The 24,142-nt window shown below is 34.0% G+C and overlaps 1 protein-coding gene across 2 annotated transcripts in view; it reads left to right on the top strand.

Annotated features, from left to right (window-relative positions):
• The window catches only part of LOC145683724 (uncharacterized), a 154,835-nt gene that overhangs the window by 114,978 nt on the left and 15,715 nt on the right, over window positions 1-24,142 (top strand). For both annotated transcript variants that reach the window (XM_081755195.1, XM_081755196.1), the window contains 2 exons: window positions 15,935-15,964; window positions 16,316-16,372. In XM_081755195.1, the coding sequence (XP_081611321.1) occupies window positions 15,935-15,964; window positions 16,316-16,372 (87 nt within the window). The remainder of the gene's footprint in view (window positions 1-15,934; window positions 15,965-16,315; window positions 16,373-24,142) is intronic.

The raw sequence follows: 24,142 nt of genomic DNA on the forward strand, positions 1-24,142 counted from the left end.
CGAAAACGACGAGATTTTTTCCGTAATGTGCAACAACGTATGCTGTATATTGCTGACATATTTCTTTGAACGTGGCTGGACACTGCCATACAACACGATGCAAGAGACGTCCATAATCAACTATGTACAATACGTCCTGGTTTGCGGCACTACTTATTGTTTTCTGAATCCAAGTTCAAAACAAACGGAATATTGTCGATGATTTTGTATCTTTCCTCATTAGACTTCCTTTGTCAAATAAGGAGGGAGTACACACAGTTCGTTTGAAGATTTCAGACAACTGTTCTTCAGAGCTAACTGTGCATACCATGCAGTGCAGAAATTAGTTTGGGTTTACACAGATTGCTTCATTATGCACAGTTATTGATATTGTCAAGCTGCCCAAAGACTTCACACTTGACTTTTTTAAAGATTAATTTCACTGAATTGAATTTCCTCAATCGTCTTCAATATAGTAATGCTAACTTCTAATGCTTTGTCTCAATTTGCATTTTCATCAGCTAAAAATCAGTTCCCATAGAAGAAAGAACTTATTTGCGTCGCAGAATAAAGTATAAATCGAAAAATAATTACGAAATATACAGAGCGTCCACAAAAAATACTCCTATAACCTGGTGACGGTTATAACATCAATCTAAAAACTATGTTCCAAAAGTGTTTCCAACAATGAAGGGAGCGCTAAGAGAAGTGTGTGTTTACCAAGGAGACTAGTTCAGAAAGGATTAATATTTCGGATTCCCAAATAAATAGATGTATTTTAGCCAATCAGAGGTTTGATACTTCCTGAGCATACCTCGTATATCCTCCATTATAATCTTTATTGTTGCCTGGCACTTCGTTGTATTAATTTCTTTGTCGGTTTTGACTGCAATTATCTCATCTATAGACAGTTTTTATGGAATTTTTCTTTGATGCGTAAAATTTGTTTAGGCGTCTAGTCCATATTTCACAGTTTCCTCTTCTTTCAGAATTTCATCTTCTTTCACAATATCCACCACATACCACTCGTCTTTAGCATATGGACTGATACTGTTCCCAATCTAGTTAACGACGAAACAATATGAAGTCTGTACACTCCACGATTGTTTTCTGGATTAGTCACAACCGTCCAGTAATTAAGCATCATCATTTCCCACTGGTGCAAGTAAGCATAATGCTCAAAGTCATAGTTTCACAAAAATAGTTTAAAACAAACTGTTATTTTTCTATTAGGTACTGTCACTTCTTTCTATACTTTCTGTCTGTTACACCGACTGATCCCAATTACCAAATCAGAAGAGAACCAATTTAATATTACAGTCGGGCATCAGATCTAGTGATATCTCAAACCACTTAAAGAATATATTCAGTAGTAGAAAACTTTGAAGCATGATGACCATTAAAAGTTCCACTTTTATATACCTTAATTGTATATACAACAATGTCCTGAAGGCTAGTTGTGTTTCATAGCGTATGTAACTAAATGTAACCTGTGAGTTATTTTCCTGTATGAGTACAAGGGGATAAATCTTGGTTGTGAATTATTTGTTTAATCTACTCAAACATAATCTGAATGTCTGGATATGTTTGTGTGCCTGAAACTTCTGTCGGTACAAAATTGCATAAACGCGATCATGTTAATATATTTTCGGCCTCTTAGTGTGGAAAATAGGTCCATAAATATATTGATTGCATGGTATTTCAGACTAATAAATGAAGAGAAGACTTAGTATATGAAAGTTTGTTGGGATTGAAATACAGCAAATCACAAATGAGCTAAAATATAAAACAAGAAAAAACTACTTTTGACGAAATGGAAACTTTCAAATATCTATGATCAATATTAAGAGACAGAAACCAGGTTCAGAAGAAATCAAAATGTCGACTGAAATATGGGAAGTCGTGTTATTATTCAGTTCAAATTCCTTTGTCGCCTCGAATTCTGTCGACAAATTTGAAGTTAAAATGTATAAAAATTTAATCATGCCTTTTTTTCTGTATGGTTGCGAAATATGGTCGCTTACTCTGAGGGAAGGACGTAGATTGAACGAATTTGATAACAACATCTGAGGCGAATATTCTTACCCGATGTGAACGGGAATGGGAAATAGCGGAAACTTTATAACGAGAAACTACCTAATTTATCCCGTTCATCAAACATTGTTAGGATAATCAAATCTAGGAGGCTATGGTAAGCAGGTCATGTAGCCAGGATGGAAGAAAGTAGGAACACTTTGAAAGTTTTAACTGGAAATTCAATCGGAAAATGACCATTAGGAAGACTTAGGCGAAGATGGGAGGATAATATTAAAATTGATCTCGCAGAAATAGGAATACAAATTAAAAACTGGATACAATTTGGTAAGGACAGGAGTCAATGGAAAGCTTTTGTGAAAGCGCCATTAAGCCTCCGTGTTCCCTAGGCCATATAGTTAGCTAGTTTGGTTATGCCAGACTAGATTAACAGTATTTTAAATATTAATATATAATTTAAGCAATGTTGTTGTTATCATTAACAGTATGCGCCTATGAATTTTTTGTCCATCTACCAAAGAAAGATATTACTACCGTTTCATTGACGTTAATGTATTGCTATTTGAAAAATCAAATTTGAAGTAGTTTAAACTTTTCAAACGATATATAAAGTTCACACACCCATATTATGATTCACGAAAGATTACTATACCATATGCAGAATTATATTCTCAAACAGCACTATATTTTTCAATGAAATAGTGATTTGTGATGACGCGAAGATAAAACACGTATGAACTTGTTTTCACACACTCTGAATGGCCCATTTAAAGCTTTCCTAAATTATAACTTATAAATAGTATATTATGAAAGTTAGATGGCACTTAATGCCACGATAAAAAAAAATGTTTAACTTTCTGAAACATACGCTGAATTCAGTTTAACTACGAAGTTGGTGAAGTTATTTTGAATTTAAAAAATTAGGTATAATGAATGTAGGTTTTGTATGAGTAGCATTCGGAATAAATTGATTCATTTTTATTAAAACTTTTGGTTGAAATTTCAATTTAAATTATTAATATCAATTGTATTGAAACATATGCTTAAATGTACCAGTAGAACATAGCTAAAAAAGTAAATATGAAGTTGGAAAAATAAATTCTGATCTCCGTGTAATTATAAAGACTGATATGCGTCGTTTCCAAATGTGATAATGTAATGAACAGAAGGATGTGATGTAATTTAATATCAAAGAATAATTACCTTCGCAAATAATCCTCCAGGTGGTAAAGAGGTGGTAGTCACTAGTATGCAACACTTGCGCGAACTGAGAGCATTGATTGATTGAGCTACGTCAGGTGAGTGGGTCACGTGATACCAAATAATATCGACCAGTAATCTCTTGATTTTGACAAAAAGTCATTTCATCAAAGCTCAAATTTTGGGAGATGTATAGGAACACCATCCTAAGTTGTGGAAATTGCCAAATTTTAAAATTTCGTATGTTGTTATAAAATTGTATTATGTGCTTCTGTAAGTTTGAGTGGTCCATCTCCTTTCCCTTCATGGAAAAATACCGAAAGTGTAAATTTGGCAGCATCTTGACATATTCTATCTCATTTGTTAGGGTTATGCGATTGAGTATATGGTCCATTTTTTCATAAGACGTATGTATATTATCTAGCTTTTGTAAATTTTCAGGATCGGCACATTAGCTTACCCCTTAATTTTGGGAATTGTCAATGTTCTATGGATCGTTAAAAATGAGTAAATGTTGCATGGAGCCTTTTTACATAGAGAAATTTGTAATTGCGGTTGCTCCTTCACATTCTCTTTTACCCATAAGTTAAAAATGCAAAACGTTCATGGTTTCTGATCTATTATATCTTTTAGGATTAAGCAAATTGTAGTATATATTTATATAGATGAATAGAGGCGTCAATTCTCTTTTATATAACAATAGAACATTATTGGTTTCCTGTTTTTCTGATTATTGATGTCCTATTGTAAGCTTTGGACAAGGTATTGATTTAAAATAATCGGACAAAGTATTGAGAGTTTAAATAACACGTTAATAGCGTTAGTATGTTATGTTGATTATATGTATTAAGTTGTTGACAGTGAAACCATTATTCAAGTTAGGATTTCAGCCATTAGTGGCTGATGTGATTTAAAGGAATAAGAGCCCAAAGTGGCTGAGGTTAAGCTAAAATATAAATTGCTGGGTCAAATGTGGAAGTTTTGAAATATTTTTTTTACAACAAATAAGACTGTACAAGGGTATATGTATGCTATTGAACCTTAGTAGTTGTGATAAAGTACAGAGGTAAATGTGGATATTATGGCGGAGAGACAGAGAATTGAAGTTTTATATTCATTAGTAGCCGCTTGTAAAGTGAACTGGTTAATTAATAACAGTCAGCGTTTAAGTGCACGGCGTAGGTCTTGAATAACCCAACAAAGTGGCGCAGTCTCACGGAATGAATTCTACGCAGATAGATATACAACAAGATATGAAAGACCTAACTGAAAAAAATCTTCAGATTTGGAGTTTGGAAGAATTAAGGAAACGTGACATTGCGATTAGTCAGTTACAAGAAGAAACTAAGCAGCTGAACACAGGACAAAATCATACTATTTATATCTCACGTAGTCTAAAATCACAAAAAGAAAGGAATCACCAATTTAGGTGTTTATCGTCCTTTGATTCGATCAGTCAGAACAAGGAGCAACATATTAGATGTAATAAGTGTCAGAAATCGCATATGAAGACAGTTTGCCCAGCTTATGTTAAAGGTTGTTTACGATACACTGGGTTACATCATTTTGCATCAGCTTGCATACTGAGGTCGATAAATTTAGAGGTGAAGCGATTAAAGAGAAGAGACCTAGAAAAAAGTAGACCTGCGTCAAGGATGAAAGAGTGACTGAGCCTTTTTCTACTTTTACTATGGGCACAAGAAATTGCCAGTCTGAGGAAGACGTCGATGACATCAACTAAGCAGCAAAAGGAGATTCACTAAATTGAAAAACGGAGGTCAAAGATTGTGGTGTAGTATTCTGCCACAGGCAATTAAGCAAGGAAACCTATTCTAAAGTGCACACAATATTGTCACATAGTAAATGTGAGAAAATGAAAAAGTCTGGTGATAAAATAAAACGGTTCTCAGCTCAAGAAGGAGACGAAGTTATTAATGATCAGACACAGAGCAGGAACAAAGTATTTAGGAGTATTAAACGAAATGAAGAGAAAGGATAGGAGCAGATATTTAACCAAAAACAGGAAGTGTTATATTGTATGTTCCTAGAGTTCATGTCTAGAGATAAAGAGATCCAAGAGATGAATGACAAGATTACGAAAACGGAATACCGGTTGGGAAGCCTAGAGGAGAAAAGAAACCTGCAGAGAAAAAGAAGAAAGAAATCTAGGTAGAGACAGTAAAGCCATATTGAAGTTTAACCTTAGGACTTCTTTCTTTTTTTGGTAATGCCCGGGAGGATGTTGGGGTTCGTAAGCTTTCGACAAGAAATTAATTGAAAATAATTGCACAAAGTGTTAAGAGTTTAAATAACGTATGAATAGCGTTACTATGTTATGTTGATTACACTAGTTAACAAATTTAAACTTTTTTGTTTGTTACATGAGAAAAATCACCTGATCTTAAAGGAACTTTTTGCGCTGAATTCGAATATGCACTCGGTTTCTCTCCATCACGTACAGTTTTCCCGTAACAGAAGGATTTTCGGGAAATTCCCTCAAAAATTTCCCTTTTTCAGATATTTTATTCCCCTAGCTCCTGTCCCCTTACATATAGTAACATAGCAATCATACCTAAGTATACCTTGATTTATATTTAATAAACCCTAAAAGTTTCGTAAAAATCGCTTTGTTCTTTCTGGAGAAATAAATATATTTGTATGTATACTGTGTGCACTGTTTATTGCACCTGATAGTAATGCTTTCAGATCTCCTGAGTTGGGGTAAAAACGATTTGCTTTATTACTACAAACACAGACATAAAAATGAATATTTACAATAGTCAACAACACACTTGTATTGCTCTCTGTAAATTAGAAACGTGTATAAAAATAGAATGTACTTCCAACGTATATTTTTTTAACGTACAGTATATGTATATCTTAATACATATATATACAATTCTCCAAGTTTTTTCGTTTTGTTCATGAAATGGTTATCAATATTTGTTATCAAATGTAACAGAATGCAAAAGAAAGAAAGAATGGAATACAGACTCATTGTTGACAACAATGAACTAATGCAGTCTGAATTTTCCACTACGGTATCGTTTCCCCCCTCCCCCCGCGCATTTCTTTCTTTCTTGTGTTCTTCACACCTGGTGAGGGAGTTTTGTACATTTTTATATTGACGTGTGGTTTAACACTACTTCACTTTCAAAGTTGTCTTTGCTGCTAAGAGTGCTTTCATGTTTGATCTTAACGGCATTATACCCAACTAAGACCAGAAGTTTAGTTTGTGATCAGTACAATGGCGTCAAGAGGACGGCGTTCGTGTGTTAACTCACCAAATAGCTTTTGTTATGTGTGTGGCCAGTTTGTAGTTACAGGACAGTGTAGATACATTACGCCATCGGTGAAACTAGCATATTATATATATTTCGGATGTCGTGTGGAAGATCAGGACAAAACTTGGGCACCCAACATAATTTGTGCGTCGTGCTACGTCACTTTACTTGCATGGGCAAAGGGAAACGGAGGTTCATGAAATTTGCTGTACCAATGGTGTGGAGAGAACCCACCAACCATCTGGATGATTGTTATTTTTGTCTCACAGTAGTTAAGGGACATTCTAAAAAAAGCAAATACACAATAAGTTATCCCAACGTTAAATCCGCAATTAGACCTATTCCGCACTTGGATGAACTTCCACTTCCCGAGCCCCCTACCAACTGGGAAGAGATATGGCCAAAAGACTCTGATGATGATCATGACCTTGATGAACCATCGACATCAACATGTACATCCAAGGATCCAACGTTCATCCCTGACTGTGTTCGCGAGCCACATTTCATCCGGCAATGTGAACTTAATGACCTAGTCCGTGATTTGCACCTGACAAAATAAGAAGCGGAACTTCTGGGATCAAGACTCCAGCAGTGGAACTTATTGGATGCAGAAACAAACATATCAGTGTACAGGAAAAGGCATGTTCAATTTTCAAGCTATTTCTCAATGCAAGATAATGTGTGCGTATGTACGGATATAAATGGGTTGATGGCGGAGCTAGGAATTCCTTACGTTCCAGAAGAATGGAGGTTATTTATCGACGCGTCAAAGGTCAGCCTTAAAGCTGTCCTTTTACATAATGGAAATAAAAAACCTTCTATACCACTTGCGCACTCAGTGAAGATTAAGGAATCCTATGACACCATGTCAACTTTGCTAAATCTTATAAATTACAAGGACCATTGTTGGCAAATATGTTGTGATCTCAAGGTAGTTGGTATTTTATTAGGACTGCAGTGCGGTTACACGAAGTACCAATGTTTTTTATGTTTATGGGATAGCCGCGCTGATGACATACATTATGAAGTGAAGGAATGGGAACCTAGAGTGAATTACGTACCTGGAGAATGCAACATCAAATACGCTCCTTTGGTAGATCCTAATAAGATATTACTACCGCCACTTCATATCAAGTTAGGACTTATGAAAAACTTTGTCAAAGCCATGGACACATCTGGTGAAGGTTTTAAGTATTTGCGAGATAAGTTCCCTAACCTGAGTGATGCTAAGATTTCAGCGGGAGTGTTTATTGGTCCCCAAATTAGGAAATTAATGCTTGATGATAGCTTTGACAGCAAGTTAAACAGTGCTGAGCTAGCTGCCTGGTCAGCATTTAAGTGTGTTGTGCGCAACTTTCTGGGCAATAACAAAGCTGAGAGTTACACAGAAATCGTAGAAGACATGATACAGAAATACAAAGAGTTGGGTTGTAGGATGTCTTTAAAAATCCACTTTTTGCACTCCCATCCCAGCTTCTTTCCTGCTAACCTAGGTGCTCTCAGCGACAAACAGGGGGAAAGATTCCACCAAGATATAATGGCAATGGAGAAAAGGTACCAGGGACGATGGGATCCTTCAATGATGGGGGACTATTGTTGGGGTCTTGTTAGAGAATGCAACATTTCTTACAAAAGAAGGAAGTAGTGTACGTTTTTGTAACCCAATGGAAGTTTCATATATTGTGATAGTTTTGATTGTCTTTTCATGACCTTTTGGTACATTTGTATTATTGTTTATTGTAAATTGTCACACTTGTAAATTATATTGTATTATATTTTATATATGTGTTTGTGGTAATAAAGCAAAACGTTTTACCTCAACTTAAGAGATCTGAAAGCGTTACTATAAGGTGCAATAAACAGTACACACAGTATACATACAAACATATTTATTTCTCTAGAAAGAATAAAGCGATTATTACGAAACTTGGAGGGTTTGTTAATTATGAATCAAAGTATACTTAGGTATAATTTCTATGTTAGTATATGCAAGGGGACAAGATCTTGGGGTGTAAAATAAACGAAAAGGGAAATTTTTGAAGGGTTTTCCCGAAAATCCCTCTGTTACGGGAAAATCGTACGTGATGGAGAAAAACCGAGTGCATATTCGAATTCAGCGCAAAAAGTTCCTTTAATAACAGGTATTTCCTTTTATGTAACAAAACCTTTGTTAACTAGTGTTATAACAGTGTGTTATGTATTAAGTTGTTGACAGTGAAACCATTCTTCAAGTTAGGATTTGAGCCAGTAGTGGCTGATGTGTTTTAAAGGAATAAGAGCCCAAAGTGGCTGAGCTTAAGTTAAAATATTAATTGCTGGGTTAAATGTGCAAGTTTTGGAACATTTGTTTTACAACAAATAAGATTGTAGAAGAGTATATGTGTGTTACTGAAACTTTATTGATTGCGATAATGTACAGCTAGGTACAGGAGGCAATTGTGGATATTAAAGGCGGAGAGATAGAGAATTGAAGTTTTATATTGATTAGCAGTCGCTTGTAAAGTGAACTGGTTAATTAATAATAATCAGCATTTAAGTGCATAGCGTAGGTCTTGAATAACCCAACATTTCCTTTCGAAATTTGTGAGGGGTACATTGACCCATCTTTTAAGATTTCGAATTGTCAAAAATATATATTGTTATAAACTTGAATGTTAATTTGTGTAGGATTTGTTGGTTCTGCTTATCCACATCAATAAATACAAAATTGTAAAAATACATTACGACGAAAATGATAGTTTCTATTTAGTGGTAATTTTAAATTTTGGAAGGAGGACTAAATTTGCATGAGGAGGGAATATTGTGCTAAATGTTCACTAACAAGGGCTTAATGCGAACCGTGACAGCTAGATATTGATGAAAATTGGTACCCTGACTAATTGTGGTACACTAATAATTGTAGTGATGGTCACTAGGTGCGGAAATGTCTTGTTTATCCACTATACGTAATGCATATACGAAACCGTGACCGATTTATACCCCAAAAACGTCGGAAAAAGACAGAAAATCAAAACTGTGTGCAGGTACCCGGACACCTACAGAAGAAGGACACTTTATCAAGAATAGGGCAGTACTAACACATAAGCAGTGTTGTCCTCCCAACATAAACTTTTAGTTTTTTTTTTTAAGTACAACTTATATCATTTTATGACATTAAAACAATTGACATAAAACGTGAAAGAAAATAAGCAAAGGTGAGTTACCAATGGGGCCAAATAAGGTAGATATGAGGCTCTAAAATTGAGAAATTATGGGGTCCGTACAATGAAACGAACAAATGTACAACAACAAGAATGCAGAAGAAACAAATTTACAGTAGGGAGTACACTACAGCATGAACAATATCCAGTGACGAATGGGTTTGATACAGGATTCACCCAAAAAGGGCACATGTTAGAGTAGCCGTACAAAGAAGTAGTTCCATGTGACAACATGCGGAACAGTGAACAGCAAGTATTCCTGTAGCCCAGCAATTCCAAAGGCGTTTGTGTGGAATCGATTACTCGAACAGTTTCCGAGAGCTATAAACGAACTGTCTTTGGGTTGCAACACTGCATAAAATCCTTCATGCATTATAAACCACAGAAATGATGTCGTAGTGTCTCTAAAGATTACAGGGAAGCTGTGGCATGAAACGTACAAAATCTGATATTTCAACGATATGACATTTCAAGCCCGTTGTTCACTAGGCACTGTGCATACTGTAGTTTATTACCTACTGTACATTTATTCCTTCTGCAGTCATGTTGTTATTGTACATTTTTTGTTTCATTGTACGGAACCCATAATTTCTTAATTTTAGAGCCTCATATCTTCCTTATTTGGCACCAGTGATAACCCATCTTTTGAAACGTGATTTCCTCTCACGTTTTATACGAATTGTTTAAATACCATGTCGTCTTCTTGATCCCATGTCCCCCTCCTGTAGGTATCAGGTTACCTGTACATATTTTTCATTTTCTGCCTTTTTTCGGCGTTTTCGAGGTACTCGGCACATCCTCACTCGGTCACTGCTTGGTATATATATATTATACATAGTGCGTAAATAAGGTATTTCCGCATCGAGTGACTATCATTACGATATTTAGCGATACGCAGTTAGTCAGTGTACCAATTTTCATAAATATCCAGGTGTCAGGGTTCGCATAAATCCCTTCTAAGACGAACTGTATCATGTGATCATGTGGATTAATACAATCACCGATTGTCTTTCATCCGGATGGATGAATACAAATACTTTAAAAAATTCTATATAAAATTCTTGAGCAGATTTAGCTCATTCTAAAGGTTTGTAATAGTCAAAGAAATTATAGTTGATCTATAGTAATCGATAAATATGGATGATTTAACGTCTGACCTTCTATGGGTAAAAGATGTCAACATTTAAATTTGAGGATTTTGTTGTTATGTATCATCTTAGCACTTTGAAACATATAGAAAACAATAGCCTAAAGTCCAATATATTTGATGGATCTATCCTTCTAATTCACAATCTCAGATTTTGAAACTTAAGGATTTTCTCCTAATTCATTCAAGGAAATTTATGTTTAGTGTAATTGAATTGTTCGTAATTTGATTGTTAGATTACTATCTCTGATAATATAAATTTTAAATTGGCAATGGAAAGTTAGGTTATAAACTTAGAAAAGCAAAGAATAAAATTGAATTATATAAAATAATGTTTCTTTTCACACTTTGAATGTTAGGGTTTGTAACCATTATATGTACATAGTCTAAGGTCATTGGTGGAAGGTTTCCAGTGAAACTCGATTCTTTGATCCTTGCTACAATCTTCAAGTTTTGGGCTTCAAACTTAGTAGATAATTATTTTAACCTATTGATATATACATAACAACTTCACACCTTGAAACCTAAGATTGTATTTGTAACTCATTGTCAAAAGTGATTTATGATACAATTTATGCCTTGATACCTGATATGTGATTATTAAAATCGATTGATTTGTAACAACAACGATTTCACAATTTCAACTTTAGAAACATATCACTGGCTAAGGTTATTAGTGAAAACTTATTCTGATTTAACTGGTTGATTGCTGAAAAGATATTGTTGATGCAAAACGAATGGTTGATCTCTTTCAAAACTTTTTTTTAATGTTTCATTTTTTCTTATTTTCTTTCGATTCTTGTCTCAAAATTTAATTTTAAAAATTTATATTGAAGCTTAAGATAATAAAATGAAATGAAATGAAATATTTCAGTGTTACGTTCCACCTGTATGCCTGCTACATTAAAAGATACGGTGAGAATAAAAAATGAATGAAATAGTGAAATGAAGAAAGTAAGAGAAAACGGGAGAACCCAGTGAATACCCATGCATTGGTGTTTTCCCATCACAGAGTGCACTTGGCGCAAGCTGCGATCGAACCAAGAACCCCATGCATCAGAGGTGAACGCTACCACTAAGCCACCGCGGTCCCACTTAAGATAATAGTTACGACTCATATTAGTATAAAGCCCTTGTTCGAAAGTTATTCATGCACATTGATCGTTGATCACAAGAATTACATCTTTCATGCAAAATAATTGGCCGACAATTTTCAAAACTTTAATAAAACTTTTAAAAGTTTTCAAAACTTTCCTTCATATTTTTCGATCAACTTAGGTATTTAAACTTTTAGTTTAGAAATTTTGGTTTAAAAGTGTTCATCTGTATTTAGGTTTGAAAACATTTAAGCTTTAAAATGATTAGTGTGGATATTTTGGCTTGAAAATCATTGGTTTCAAGTTTGGTTTGGAAATTTTGGTTTCTTATTTGATCGCTGTTCTCTTTTTCTGTTTTCTTTAACACCTTTCTTTAGGTTATATAATATGGAGAGGTTTTGTCCTCTTTAAGAGTACCTTTTATTTTTGATTAAAACGTTTGATTTGAAAATTGTATTTAAAACGTTCTCTTTATCTGAAAAATTGCAACTCACTGCAGAAAATTACAAAGTAATTAAAAATCGAAACTCTTAAGCTTAAAGAAGGCTGGCAACACTATACGCAAGCATTTAATCACCATGATGCAATCATGTATGCCAGATTAAGTTACGTCTCATCCGTTTACAATTCATTTTTGATACCTTTTGGTAATACGTAAAATGAAAACAATAAATTAATTAAAATTATACTTGAGTTTCCCTCTTTATAAATGCATGTACACTGACTGCTTTTTGTTATTCTTATCTGCATATGCACGTGTCAGATAAAGGATTTGAGTAGTTCTTTGCACTTCAACACCATTTAGAATATATTTTTCATTTAAACTGATCTCTTCTGAAATCGAATCTTTGAGTTCTAAAACCGGTCATCTCTATCGAAGCTAATTTGAGACGAATGACAAACGAAACTAAATTAGTCAATATGCATCTACCATATAAAACTGTTTTCATTTTCGAACCGTCTTTGACGCGGGAGACCCGGGTTCGATTCCCGGCAGGAGCTCATGTGGTTCGGATTCCACGTTAATCAGTAGGTCCACGTCTCACATAACCTCGCTGCTGAATGGGACGCTAAACTGAAATTCAACTCAACTCAACTCATTTTCGAACCGTAGAACTGACATTTTTCTACTTTCCAAAAATGAAAATAACCGCGCCACTTTTGTTTGGCACAAACTATATGTGGAAAATATTGTCACAATATGCATTTCGTTGTATTATCTATTACATTTCCCTTTAGAAGAAAATAATTTATATAAATTCTCAAAATTCTATGGAGTCAAATGCACCTATTTCGCTTTAATATTTTATAGCCTCGCTGCTGAACGGGCAGTTAAATCTAAAATCAACTCAACCACATTGAGCTCATCATAAAGCTGTCAAGATTATTATTATTATTATTATTATTATTATTATTATTATTATTATTATTATTATTATTATTATTATTAATAATAATAATAATAATAATAATAATAATAATAATAATAATAATAATAATAATAATAAATGAATTCTGAACTGAACCTTCTAATATTTCTGATTAGAACATTATACATCTATAATTTTGAAGTCTGTCATAGTTTTTGAACGGAAAATAAATTAATTTATTGTACGACAATTGACAGCTTCCCTCAATAGTTGTCAGTATTTCACGTTAATTGTGCCAATACAAATGAACTTTGCGGAACTTTTCTTTTATTTACATACAAAAAGTCCGGGAACCCCTCATCTTCAGGTAAGAATAGGGCAATAATTATTTTTAGTTAACTACTAATGCTATGAAAATCTAAAGAATAATGTATTTGTTTTTAATATAAAATATTTTAAAATAATCAATCTATGTTATTTTTTCAATAACGTTAGTACAGATAGCAACAAATAAATTGAATTTCTCAGGCAAAAACTAGACGCAATCCTTATTATCAAGAGTACAAAAGGAAATGTTATGCTAATCCCATGTTAATGATATGTTATGTTATTTTCTTTAGATACGCATAGTATTGTTCTGAATTATTAGCTTACAAAGTGGAGAAACTTAATTTCACTGTTTGATTTACGATAGAATTTTAATGATATCATGTACCGATAAATGTTGATATCTACATCTTTTGTTTATTATTGTTACCGATATTTTATACTTTTTAAATTTAGAGCAGGAATGCTTTATGGGATAAACTGTTACCTTTATTTTGTAGATATAATTACGTAATCGTGCTGGTATATTATGGATTTTATACAAAGTTGACAAAAGCAAAGTAATATGTGTATATTCAGATAGCAACGAATATCAATATAATAAATGAAACTGTTTCGGAAAAATGTGATTTAGGAGAGTTCAGTAGAGATAATGTCAAATTACTTCACTTCAAATTACGTAAATTTATATTTCAATAAATGTTAAGACTGGCTATATCCTTTGTATACTACTGCACCCTTGTATACTATATCCCTTGTATTCTGTATAATCCTTGTGTGTTTGTTGGTAATTAAAGAGAGTATTACAAATCGAGAGAAAGTTTCACAGAAATTTACATTTATTACAAAGTCAATCTATTTATCTTGATACAGAGCTGTACACTATTGCCATTTCTCTTCTTAAGTCGTTGTTGCTAGCAACAGACCTAAGTATATCAGATTGAGTTTCATATTTTAAGCCACAGGGTAAACATTCTCTAGATAGTATGTTGGAATGTCGTATAAGTCCTCCTACACACTATGAGATAAATCCTAGGACATATCTTAGGATTTATCTTACGAAAAATGCTGTGAAGTGTCTCGTTAGAAATTCAACCCTTTCAACCCTTTTGTAAAGTATTTTCCTCTTTTACTTCCTCCAAAGAGATGCCAGATCTCACAACGGTTACTCGGCCAGGAATGATTTCCAATGTCTTCTGCCTTGCATATCTGTTGTGATAGAGCGGTTACTTTGTATTATATCTATATAAAATTTATGCTCCTGGTGTACCCAATAAGTACGTAAATAGCATCTTTGTTGGCGGGGAGAAAACAAATTTGTTTCCACTTTTCTTCACCTGATGTCGCTTAAATCGAAATCTTAAGATTTTTTTTTTTTAAATGGAGCGTGCTCTAAACAAGAGAAATCTCATACGATCGTCCGACATACGAAATGACATGCGATCTGATGTTGTGATTTTTACCCTGGGAAAAATCGTAAGAGATTGCTAGGATCTACCCTATAATGTATGTCAGGCGTAAGTGCGTGAGTTTTCAACCTCTATTGTACATAGCAAAAATCCAGTATCTCTTTGATTGTTTCCTTCATTTCATTCCGGCTTTTCTATAAACGCTATACGCTATATGTTTCAACATTATGTATGTTACATTCTATGTGTGTTGTAATAGCTTTGACCTACATGATTGATTTAACTTGACAACACTGTGCATTATATCTGACTAAAGTAGTGTCGTCCTCATTACGAGATAAAATATTGCGTTAAGATAAAGCATTTTAATGAATCAACAACAGAACAAGCGTACTATATCTATTCATTGAGTGAATCCTTTTGAGTTGAGTTGATTTTGAGTTTAACGTCCCGTTCAACTGCAAGGCTATATCAGACTTGGACTTACCGATTAACGGGGAATCTGAACCACATGAGCTCCCGCCGGGAATCGAACCCGGATCTCCCGCGTCAAAGACGGGTACGCTAACCGCTTAGCCACGAAAGAGCTCCCAATCGTTTTAAGTTTATTTTACTTGTAATTATAGTCTTCAGTTTTCAGATTAGAACTTATGGCATATTAGAAATTACAAAGAAGAATTACATAAGAAAAACTGTTTCTGAGAACAATTATTTCAAACCTATATTACTAGAGTCTAACATAAATTAAGTATTAACAAGAGTATTAAAAATGGACCTTAGATTAAAGATGCAGATGCAAAAATAATAAATTATATAACATCGGGAATGTTGCAATACTAATATGTGCTATAAACGCTTTTAAAAAAATCTTTTCTTTTTAATTATAGGCGGAGCCAAAAGTGGCAAAAACTCAACAGGTAAATACGTGCTATTTCATTCAGATTTAGTCAATGTATTTCTTTTTACACTGTGATTGTTTTCTATACAATTTTCAATTAAGGTTTCTTAATACCCTGAATGCCATACTATTCTTTCTTTTAAAGAGTAACATAATATAATCTTGAAATTATCTAATAATTCTTAATAATGCAAATATCGTAAGAAGTGGGGTTAAAATTCATAGTGCTCGTTTGCGAAAACTATTAAAATTTACAATGGTATTACTTTGAATAAAAATATGTACCTACAGTATATATTTGCAAAGAAATATTACTGATATTGCGTTACTAATAATTGAAGTGTATTATTGTAGCTCTTCTTCTTTTCAGATTCCGACGATAAAGGAGAAAGTGTTCGTTCCGGAACCAACACCAGAATGTTTAATGGTATAAAACTATTTATTTATATCTTATCGATTTTCTAATGAATACAAAAAAACTCTATACATATAAGACACTTACCATTTCATACAAAATATGAGTAAGAAATTTTTACTTTACCAACATACAACGTACTGATTATTGCATGTACTACCATGAGCAAAATAAATGACGCGTCTCTTTATTTTGAAGTTTTTTGAAAATATCTCAGTTTTCTTTATATGTTCGAAATTTCGGAAGGTTTCCCCAGCAGGACAGGTTAATAACAAACCCGTTTTTAATATTTGTGTTAGATATTAGCTTAAAATAAAGAAATTAGAAGCAAAAAACATTAAATCGACAGAAATCTCGAGAATTACCAACTCTGCTAAAGTGGGAAATTTTCAAGAACGCGAGGGAATTCTGCAGTTCAACACGAAGCAGCGACATCTATGTCATTGAGAGAAGCGTGGATTAGATCTACAAACGAAATATTTCTAGTATGTCTTATTATATGCATTATCAGCGAACTTCAAATATATGAATCTATGCTAAGTATTAACGTATAGATAGTGCAAATAGTGGAAATTACCTATGGAAAAAGACGAATTGTTAGCCCGATCGTAATGAAAAATCGCCTTTACTGTAGAACAGGTTCAGCTTACGTAAGAGAGCAAATAGCTCAGTTAGGTAAAGCAACGAGTTTGTATACCGAAGGTCGACGGTTCGAATCCCGTAGAAGTACTGTTGTCATTTTTATCACTAAGGTTATTTTATTTATTTTTTATTTGGGAAAGAATCAAATTGTAACATATGTGTAAAACTCATGACGATACCAAAAAAAAAAGAAAGAGAAAATATCGTCGCATTTGCATTAGTGTCTCTAATTTTTGTTTGCAAACAGATTCGTAATTATTTCCCCTGTGCTCACTGATGCATAACGAATGTTTTCCAGTAAATGTTAATTCTAATTTGGAGAATTTTAAAGTTTCACAATGTTTCTCACTACATAGTCTTCTATCTACGTGTTTGGATATTTTGATAACAGATTTCCCTATTAAATGTTTAATTTTCTCTATAAATATTTGTCTTAAATTGAAATTGTTTTGAATTTACTACATAAGCGAAGTTGCCCGAAGGAGGGAAGCTCAAGTAATAGATATTCTACGTAAAAGCAACCTATTGTAGAATGATGATGCTTCTTACCTTCAGCACATAATTTTAACGTTAGAGAGTCAGAGAGAGAAAAATCCTGGTTTTTCCTCCTCTATGACCACCCATCTTAAACCTCTACATGTCATTGTTCGTCTCACATAATTTCGGCTCTCCAAAGACATTCATATTTATTATTATTATTATTATTATTATTATTATTATTATTATTATTATTATTATTATTATTATTATTATTATTATTATTATTAATGAATATGCCACCCTTACATAATGTTGTAACTTTGCACATCTTAGTTTAAAGTGCTTTCTTTACTAATAATTTGAGCAACCACGTCACAAAATTTAAAATGTATGAGGGGGCACGACGTTTTATTTCCCCTCCTCTCTTTTCAGCACCCTCCAACAGAAGGTATATAATTTCTGAGAAGCAGGGCAGACAAAATGAATAAGAAATATATTTAGAGCATCCTTTCCTCCTTCGTGAATGTAATATCACGTAGCATTTTTTATTCTACTGAAGACGACCCTAGGCCGTTATGGTTAGGTAACAAAAGAAATACCTAATATATTTATAGCGCCCCTTATCTGTAATATTACCTCTTCTTTATTTGTTCGAGGCTTCCTTACACAACCAAGGGTGACAAAAAGAATAGGAAAAGTGTCTAAAGATTACAAAAGACTTTATATTTTGTCAGAAACAAGGCAGTATATACACAACATTGCTTTCGTTAACAAGTGTTTCACCCTTGAGTCGCTTATAAAATTATGCAGAATAACTTTTGCCGATCATTGTTCTAGAGGGATTTGTCCAGGATGGTTTGGTGTCGAGCTAATAACGATAAGTATATTTATTTACATCACTGTTAAAGAAATAGCAAACTTTCTGAAAGGAACTTACTTAGGAAACAGATCTTCCTTCTACTTAGCCAGAGCCCACTCTGAAAAATTGCATCTGGCATTCTGAGTGAAAGTTCTATGAGACTATTAGAAAAATATATTCCCGTTTTCACGCTGATGGTAGAATTTCTTAAACAGTTATTGAATTACGTTCGAAGGGTAGGCGTAAATAGCGCCCCCGCAACAATGTGGCGTGGGGACCGCACAAGCTGCAAGACCAAAAAATATACAGAAAGTAGGCAGGGGCGGAGCAGGCCAAATTTTCACACGGGCAAAGTGACTTTTTGGCGCCCTTCCCCTAGTAGTAGCCTATATTTTACATTTTATCATAGTGTTTTTAATAGTTTAAACCAGGAGCGTCACTTCAGATTTTGCTTTGGGGGGGGGGGGAAAGACCTCTTGATATAAGTAAAATTTCGCGTTTTTCACTGATTTACTACTATTCTAATGATAAAATCTATATACATCTCAAACTCAGGGGGGACAAATGCCCCTCCCTGCCCTCCCTAAATGACGCCCCTGTTTTAAACGCATTTTCAAAAAGAAATCCATTACCTAGGAAAAGTTCACAAAGAATATGGCCCGCTATAAACAATACCAACTCCACCCCCCCTGGTCTAGTGGCTAGCACGCCTGCCTTCTGTGGTACCGGGTCCAATTCCCGGTGGATTACTGTTGAACGATAAAAGTGGTTCGGATTCCACTATAATTAGTATCCACATCTCCCTTGCCCATTAAGGCATAACCGTGGAACGCTAAACTCAAGCAAACAAACAAACAATACTTAATTCCCGGCACTCTTTATTCTACATGCCATCTCTCAATTTTTCGATACAGCCCCCTTAGTACTATGAAACTCTCTTCTTCCATAGTGAAATGGAAAAAGATCATATAATTGCCACTACTTTACAAGAATATAAACCAAAAACGTCAGTAGAAAGCACATTATAAAATTTACTTTTTGAGGCTCGTTTTGGTGCCCCTCTTTCTCTGGCGCCCCGGGCAGTCGCCCGGACCTTAGTCCGCCCTTGAAAGTACGGACGCATAACTAAGGACTGCGGAGGAGAGGTTAACCTTCATGTTATGCCACTGGTTTGACGTGTTTGAAATGTTCAGTAAGTGATCAGTTGGTGAAATAATTTCGACGGTTACTGATGTTAAAGTTTAGCTAAGACAAAGCTACCTAATCAAATACATTTGATATCGCGATGTCACAATTTGATTTTTCCTCACATAAAAAAGATAAAAACAATAGTAATAAAAACCCTTACTCGTACTGGGCTTTTAACTAACTAACAACCTAATTCTTACAGACTAGTTGCTCTGACCAACTGAGTTTCGATTTCTTACGCGAAAGAAGTCTGTTATATTAAGAGGCATGCTTTTCATTATCAAAACTGTTCGAAGTAATACGAACATGGCTTAAGAACAGAGACGGAACTGAATTACCACTCGATTGACCTTGAGGGCAAATCACCAAAGCGTAGCTATAAACGTAAGTTCAGCATGCATTTCTCTGGAGTTGTGTTCAGTATTCCTATCTGCCAGTCATGCTTGTTCGTAGGAGTAATATGTTACAAACCTAACCTTTCGATAGAGCACAATGACAGAGAATCAAAATTAATGAATTCTTGCCCTTGTGAACTTGGGATACCACCATGTGCAATAAAACTGTCGCGTCCTCTGAAGTGATATTTTATCGAAAATAACTCGTTTTCCTTTATATATCCGAAGTTTTTGAGGGTTTCAAAATGATGAAACGTTACTGACAAACAAGGACGCATTTAGGGGTGGGTCCAGGTGGTCCGGACTCCCCTCTGAAATCCCAACTTCTCTGTAAATTTAGCCTAAATTTAAGGATTATCTTTTAAATTTTATTATAATTTATCCTAATATTGAAGTCGGACTTCTCCCAAAATAAATTACTGCATACGTGCCTGCTGACAATTTTCAATATATTCCTTAAATAAGTAAAATAACTAAATTAGGAGCAAAAAGCTTCAACACGGGCTAACTTTTGTCCACTGCCAATATTGTTAGAAGGGATATTAATAGCAAAAACTGCTAGGCAATGCTGAACCTTGGAACTTCACTCCGAACAGCAAGCTTATTATTGAGAACTACATATGAAATATTTTATCAAAACTTATCTACCTTTTACCTGGCATGAAATTATTATATACACCAAAATTCACTCTCCTAAAATGTGTATCTAAACATTGCTCTACGTATCTACGAAGCAATGAAAATTATTTATCGAAATATGTGAGCAGGGAATTCTAAGAGCCAGCCATTTTATTTAAATTGTAGTAAACCCTGTAACCGGGCGTTAACGTGAAGACAAAACTTGGTCCATTGGTAAAGTGTTGGAAGAATATAAACTCAATGATCGTAGGTTCGAATCTATCCACTCACCATAACATTTTGTTCTTATGTGTAACGATGAAATAAGAAAGAAAAAAATGTATAACCGTTAAGACAAAACTTCAACCAAGTCTGAAGAGAACAATACTAAAATAGTAATACAATGACGTCAACCAAAAATTATTTCATGTAGCGTTTGGACGAAATTACAGCTGTTAACAATTGCAGAAATAAAAACAGGCTGTAATGCAGTCTAGACTTCTGAATGCATTTACTTCCTGAAAACTTCCGTCTCGTCTTTGGTATGCCGCTAATCATTGTAAAACCTTTCAATTGGAAGTGAAATGACACAAACTAAAACAGTTTTAAATCAATAAATGTCTATGTGTAAAAGTAGGTGTCTTTTATCTGTAGTTCTGAGTTCCTTTTACTTTGAAGTGACAAATGAGAGAAGAAAGTATGGTGTTCGAAAAAAAATCAAATTTGAGATTTCAACGAATTTACACGTATTATAGCCCCTAACACCGAAAAAGTTATTTTTCGATACATGTCCATCAGTTCGTCCGTCCGTTCGCTACACTTTTCTGTGCACTCGCCTAGAAGCCATACATGAAGCCATACCTCGCCTAGAAGCCATACTTGAACGGAAATTTACGGTATGTTCAACTTATCTGCACCAAATTTTAGTTTAAGATTTTCATAGTATTTCCTATAGTTTTTTTTATTTCCCTCCTACTCCCAAAACAAGGGTAGTTTCCTGTACGATGAAAATAAAAAAAAAAGATATTTTCTCATAACTGGCTCTAACGATCTTGTTTTCTTTCTTTTTTTATAAATCAATATTTAATTAGCAACCCTATTTTGTGTTATAAGGCATTTATCTGAGAAAAATCTACAAGGGGTAGTTTATACTAAGGGGGTGAGTTTTTTCTCAGTGATTTTCTCAAAATGGACTCAAATGTTTTCGTTCATATTTCATAAATAAAGATTTCATTAATAACTTATCAATATGGCATAACTCGTTTGTCCTAAAAAAAATGCGAGGGGTAGTTTATTCTTGGTGGAGTGTTGTCTGGGCGATTTTCTCAAAAACGACTCAAAAGAGTTTATTCATATTTCAAAGATAAATATTTCGTTAATAACCGAACAATATGGCTAAACTCGTTTGTCCTGAAAAAATATGCGAGGGGTAGTTTACTCTTGGGGGTGTTTTTCCTCCACGGTTTTCTCAAAAATGAGTCAAGCAATTTTGTTCGTACTCAGAAATAAATATTTCATTAAAAACCTAGTAATATGGAATAACTCGCTTACCCTGAAAGAATCCTCAAGAGATAGTTTCTTCGGGGAGTTATTTTTCCCTCACGATTTTCTCAAAAATTACTCGGACAATTTTATTGATAATTCATAAATAAGTATTTCATTAATAACCCTATATTTTAGTATAAGTCATTTCTATGAAAAACAATTACAACGGATAGTTTATTTTTGGCGTCAAGGTTTTTTCTCCGACAATTTTCTCGAACGACAGGCGATTTTGTTCAAATTTCGCAAATAAATATTTCATTAATAACCAAAAGTATATCTTAACTCATTGTTCGAAACAATTCACAAGAGGTAGGTTACTCCTGACGTGTTCTTTTTGAACGACTTTCCCAAAGTGACTCATTTGATTTTTTTCATATTTCATAAACAATGATTGCATTAATTGGTCTATTATATGTCTAATGAAAATGTGCTCAAAGTGTGAGTTAGTTTTGTAGTGTGGATTTTCTTCAATCGAAGTTTTTTATTCGATAATCTGACATTCGATGTATTTGAATAATACGATAATTTTATTCGTATTATCCAAGTACACACTTCAGTAACAACTGCGGCCTAACACAGTTAAGAAATTGAATTGAAAACGTTTAGTGCGGTGGCCCTGTAATTGAATATTTTTTGAGAAACTCCCTAGCTTTTTGTGGTAAACTCAGGCTTTTCTTTTTCGAGCGACAAAAGAGAGAAGAAAATATAGTGATTGTGAAAATAATATCAAATTCAGATTTCAACGGATTTACATGTTTCATGGCGTCTACATACCGAAAATGTGACTTTTCGACACCCGTCCTTCCGGTCCGTCCGTTCGGCACACTTTTATATGCACTCTCCTAGAGGCCATACCGTTCAACTTATCTACACCAAATTTTAAACTTAGGGTTTACTTAGTATTCTTACAGGAGCTTTTCCATTTTTTCCTACCACCTAAAATAAGTGTGGTTTACAAACAGCCGAAAATCGAAAAACGCTATTTTCTCAAAAATGGTTTTAACAATTTTGTTTATTTTTCATTAATCAATATTTAATTAACAACTCTATATTGCAGTATCAGATATTTCTCTTAGAAAAATTTACGAGGGGTAGTTTATTCTTGGAGGTGACTTTTTCTCGACGATTTTCTCAGAAAAGACCCTGGCGAATTTTGTACACACTTCATAAATAAATATTTGACCTTACAACATGGTATAAGTCAATTGACCTGAAAAATATATGAGTAGTAGTTTATTCTTGGACTTGAATTTATTCCCAGTGAGTTTCTCAAACACGACCAGTTGGCAACCCTGTATCTCGACAACGAAGCTGAATTCGAAAACTGCAAGAGAACCATTTGTCTCCTTTTGATGTCACGAATCACCTCCTGAAGTTTGTGGACATCTTTCAGGTTCACCCTTAATGAAGCTTCTTTTCGAAAAGTTAACTATTAACTTTAGGCATTGTTTATCTTTTTTTAAATCACAAATGTCGTTATTAATTTTAAGGCAGAGAACTACTTCTGAGAGAATAGATCTTGAAAAATAATTTTAAAACTTAGACTTTTGTTTTCGAGACATTCCAGACAAGACGAGACATTTTACAAGCTATCTCGTGTCCAAAACATTTGCCTCGTATTATCTTGGATGTCACAAAGCGCGTCTTGTCTCTTTCTCGAGACATGTCTTATCTCGTGCGCATTTGTTAACACTTGGGAAGGATTATCTTTCTACTCAAAGCGTTGTTTTTATAATGGTTGCATATTTATGATAATTGCTGTCCACATAAATTACAGTCCTTTCAGTTGAATTAATTTTTATTATTATTATTATTGAAATTGCAATATCTAGTTTAACGTTGGACGATTATGCACCTACGCTAAGGGAGAATGATGATGAATGAAATGGTGAAATGAAGAAAGTGGGAGGAAAATGGAAAATCTCAAGAAAACACATACCCATGCACACGGTATTTGTCCACCTCAAATTTCACTTGGCACGAAGTGGAATCGAGCCACGGACCCCAAAGGTCCCTGCAATGCTTTATTATTATTATTATTATTATTATTATTAA

This window comes from Thermobia domestica, chromosome 4 (assembly GCF_964235325.1).
Source record: "Thermobia domestica chromosome 4, izTheDome1.hap1.1, whole genome shotgun sequence".
In the NCBI taxonomy this organism is placed as follows: domain Eukaryota; kingdom Metazoa; phylum Arthropoda; class Insecta; order Zygentoma; family Lepismatidae; genus Thermobia; species Thermobia domestica.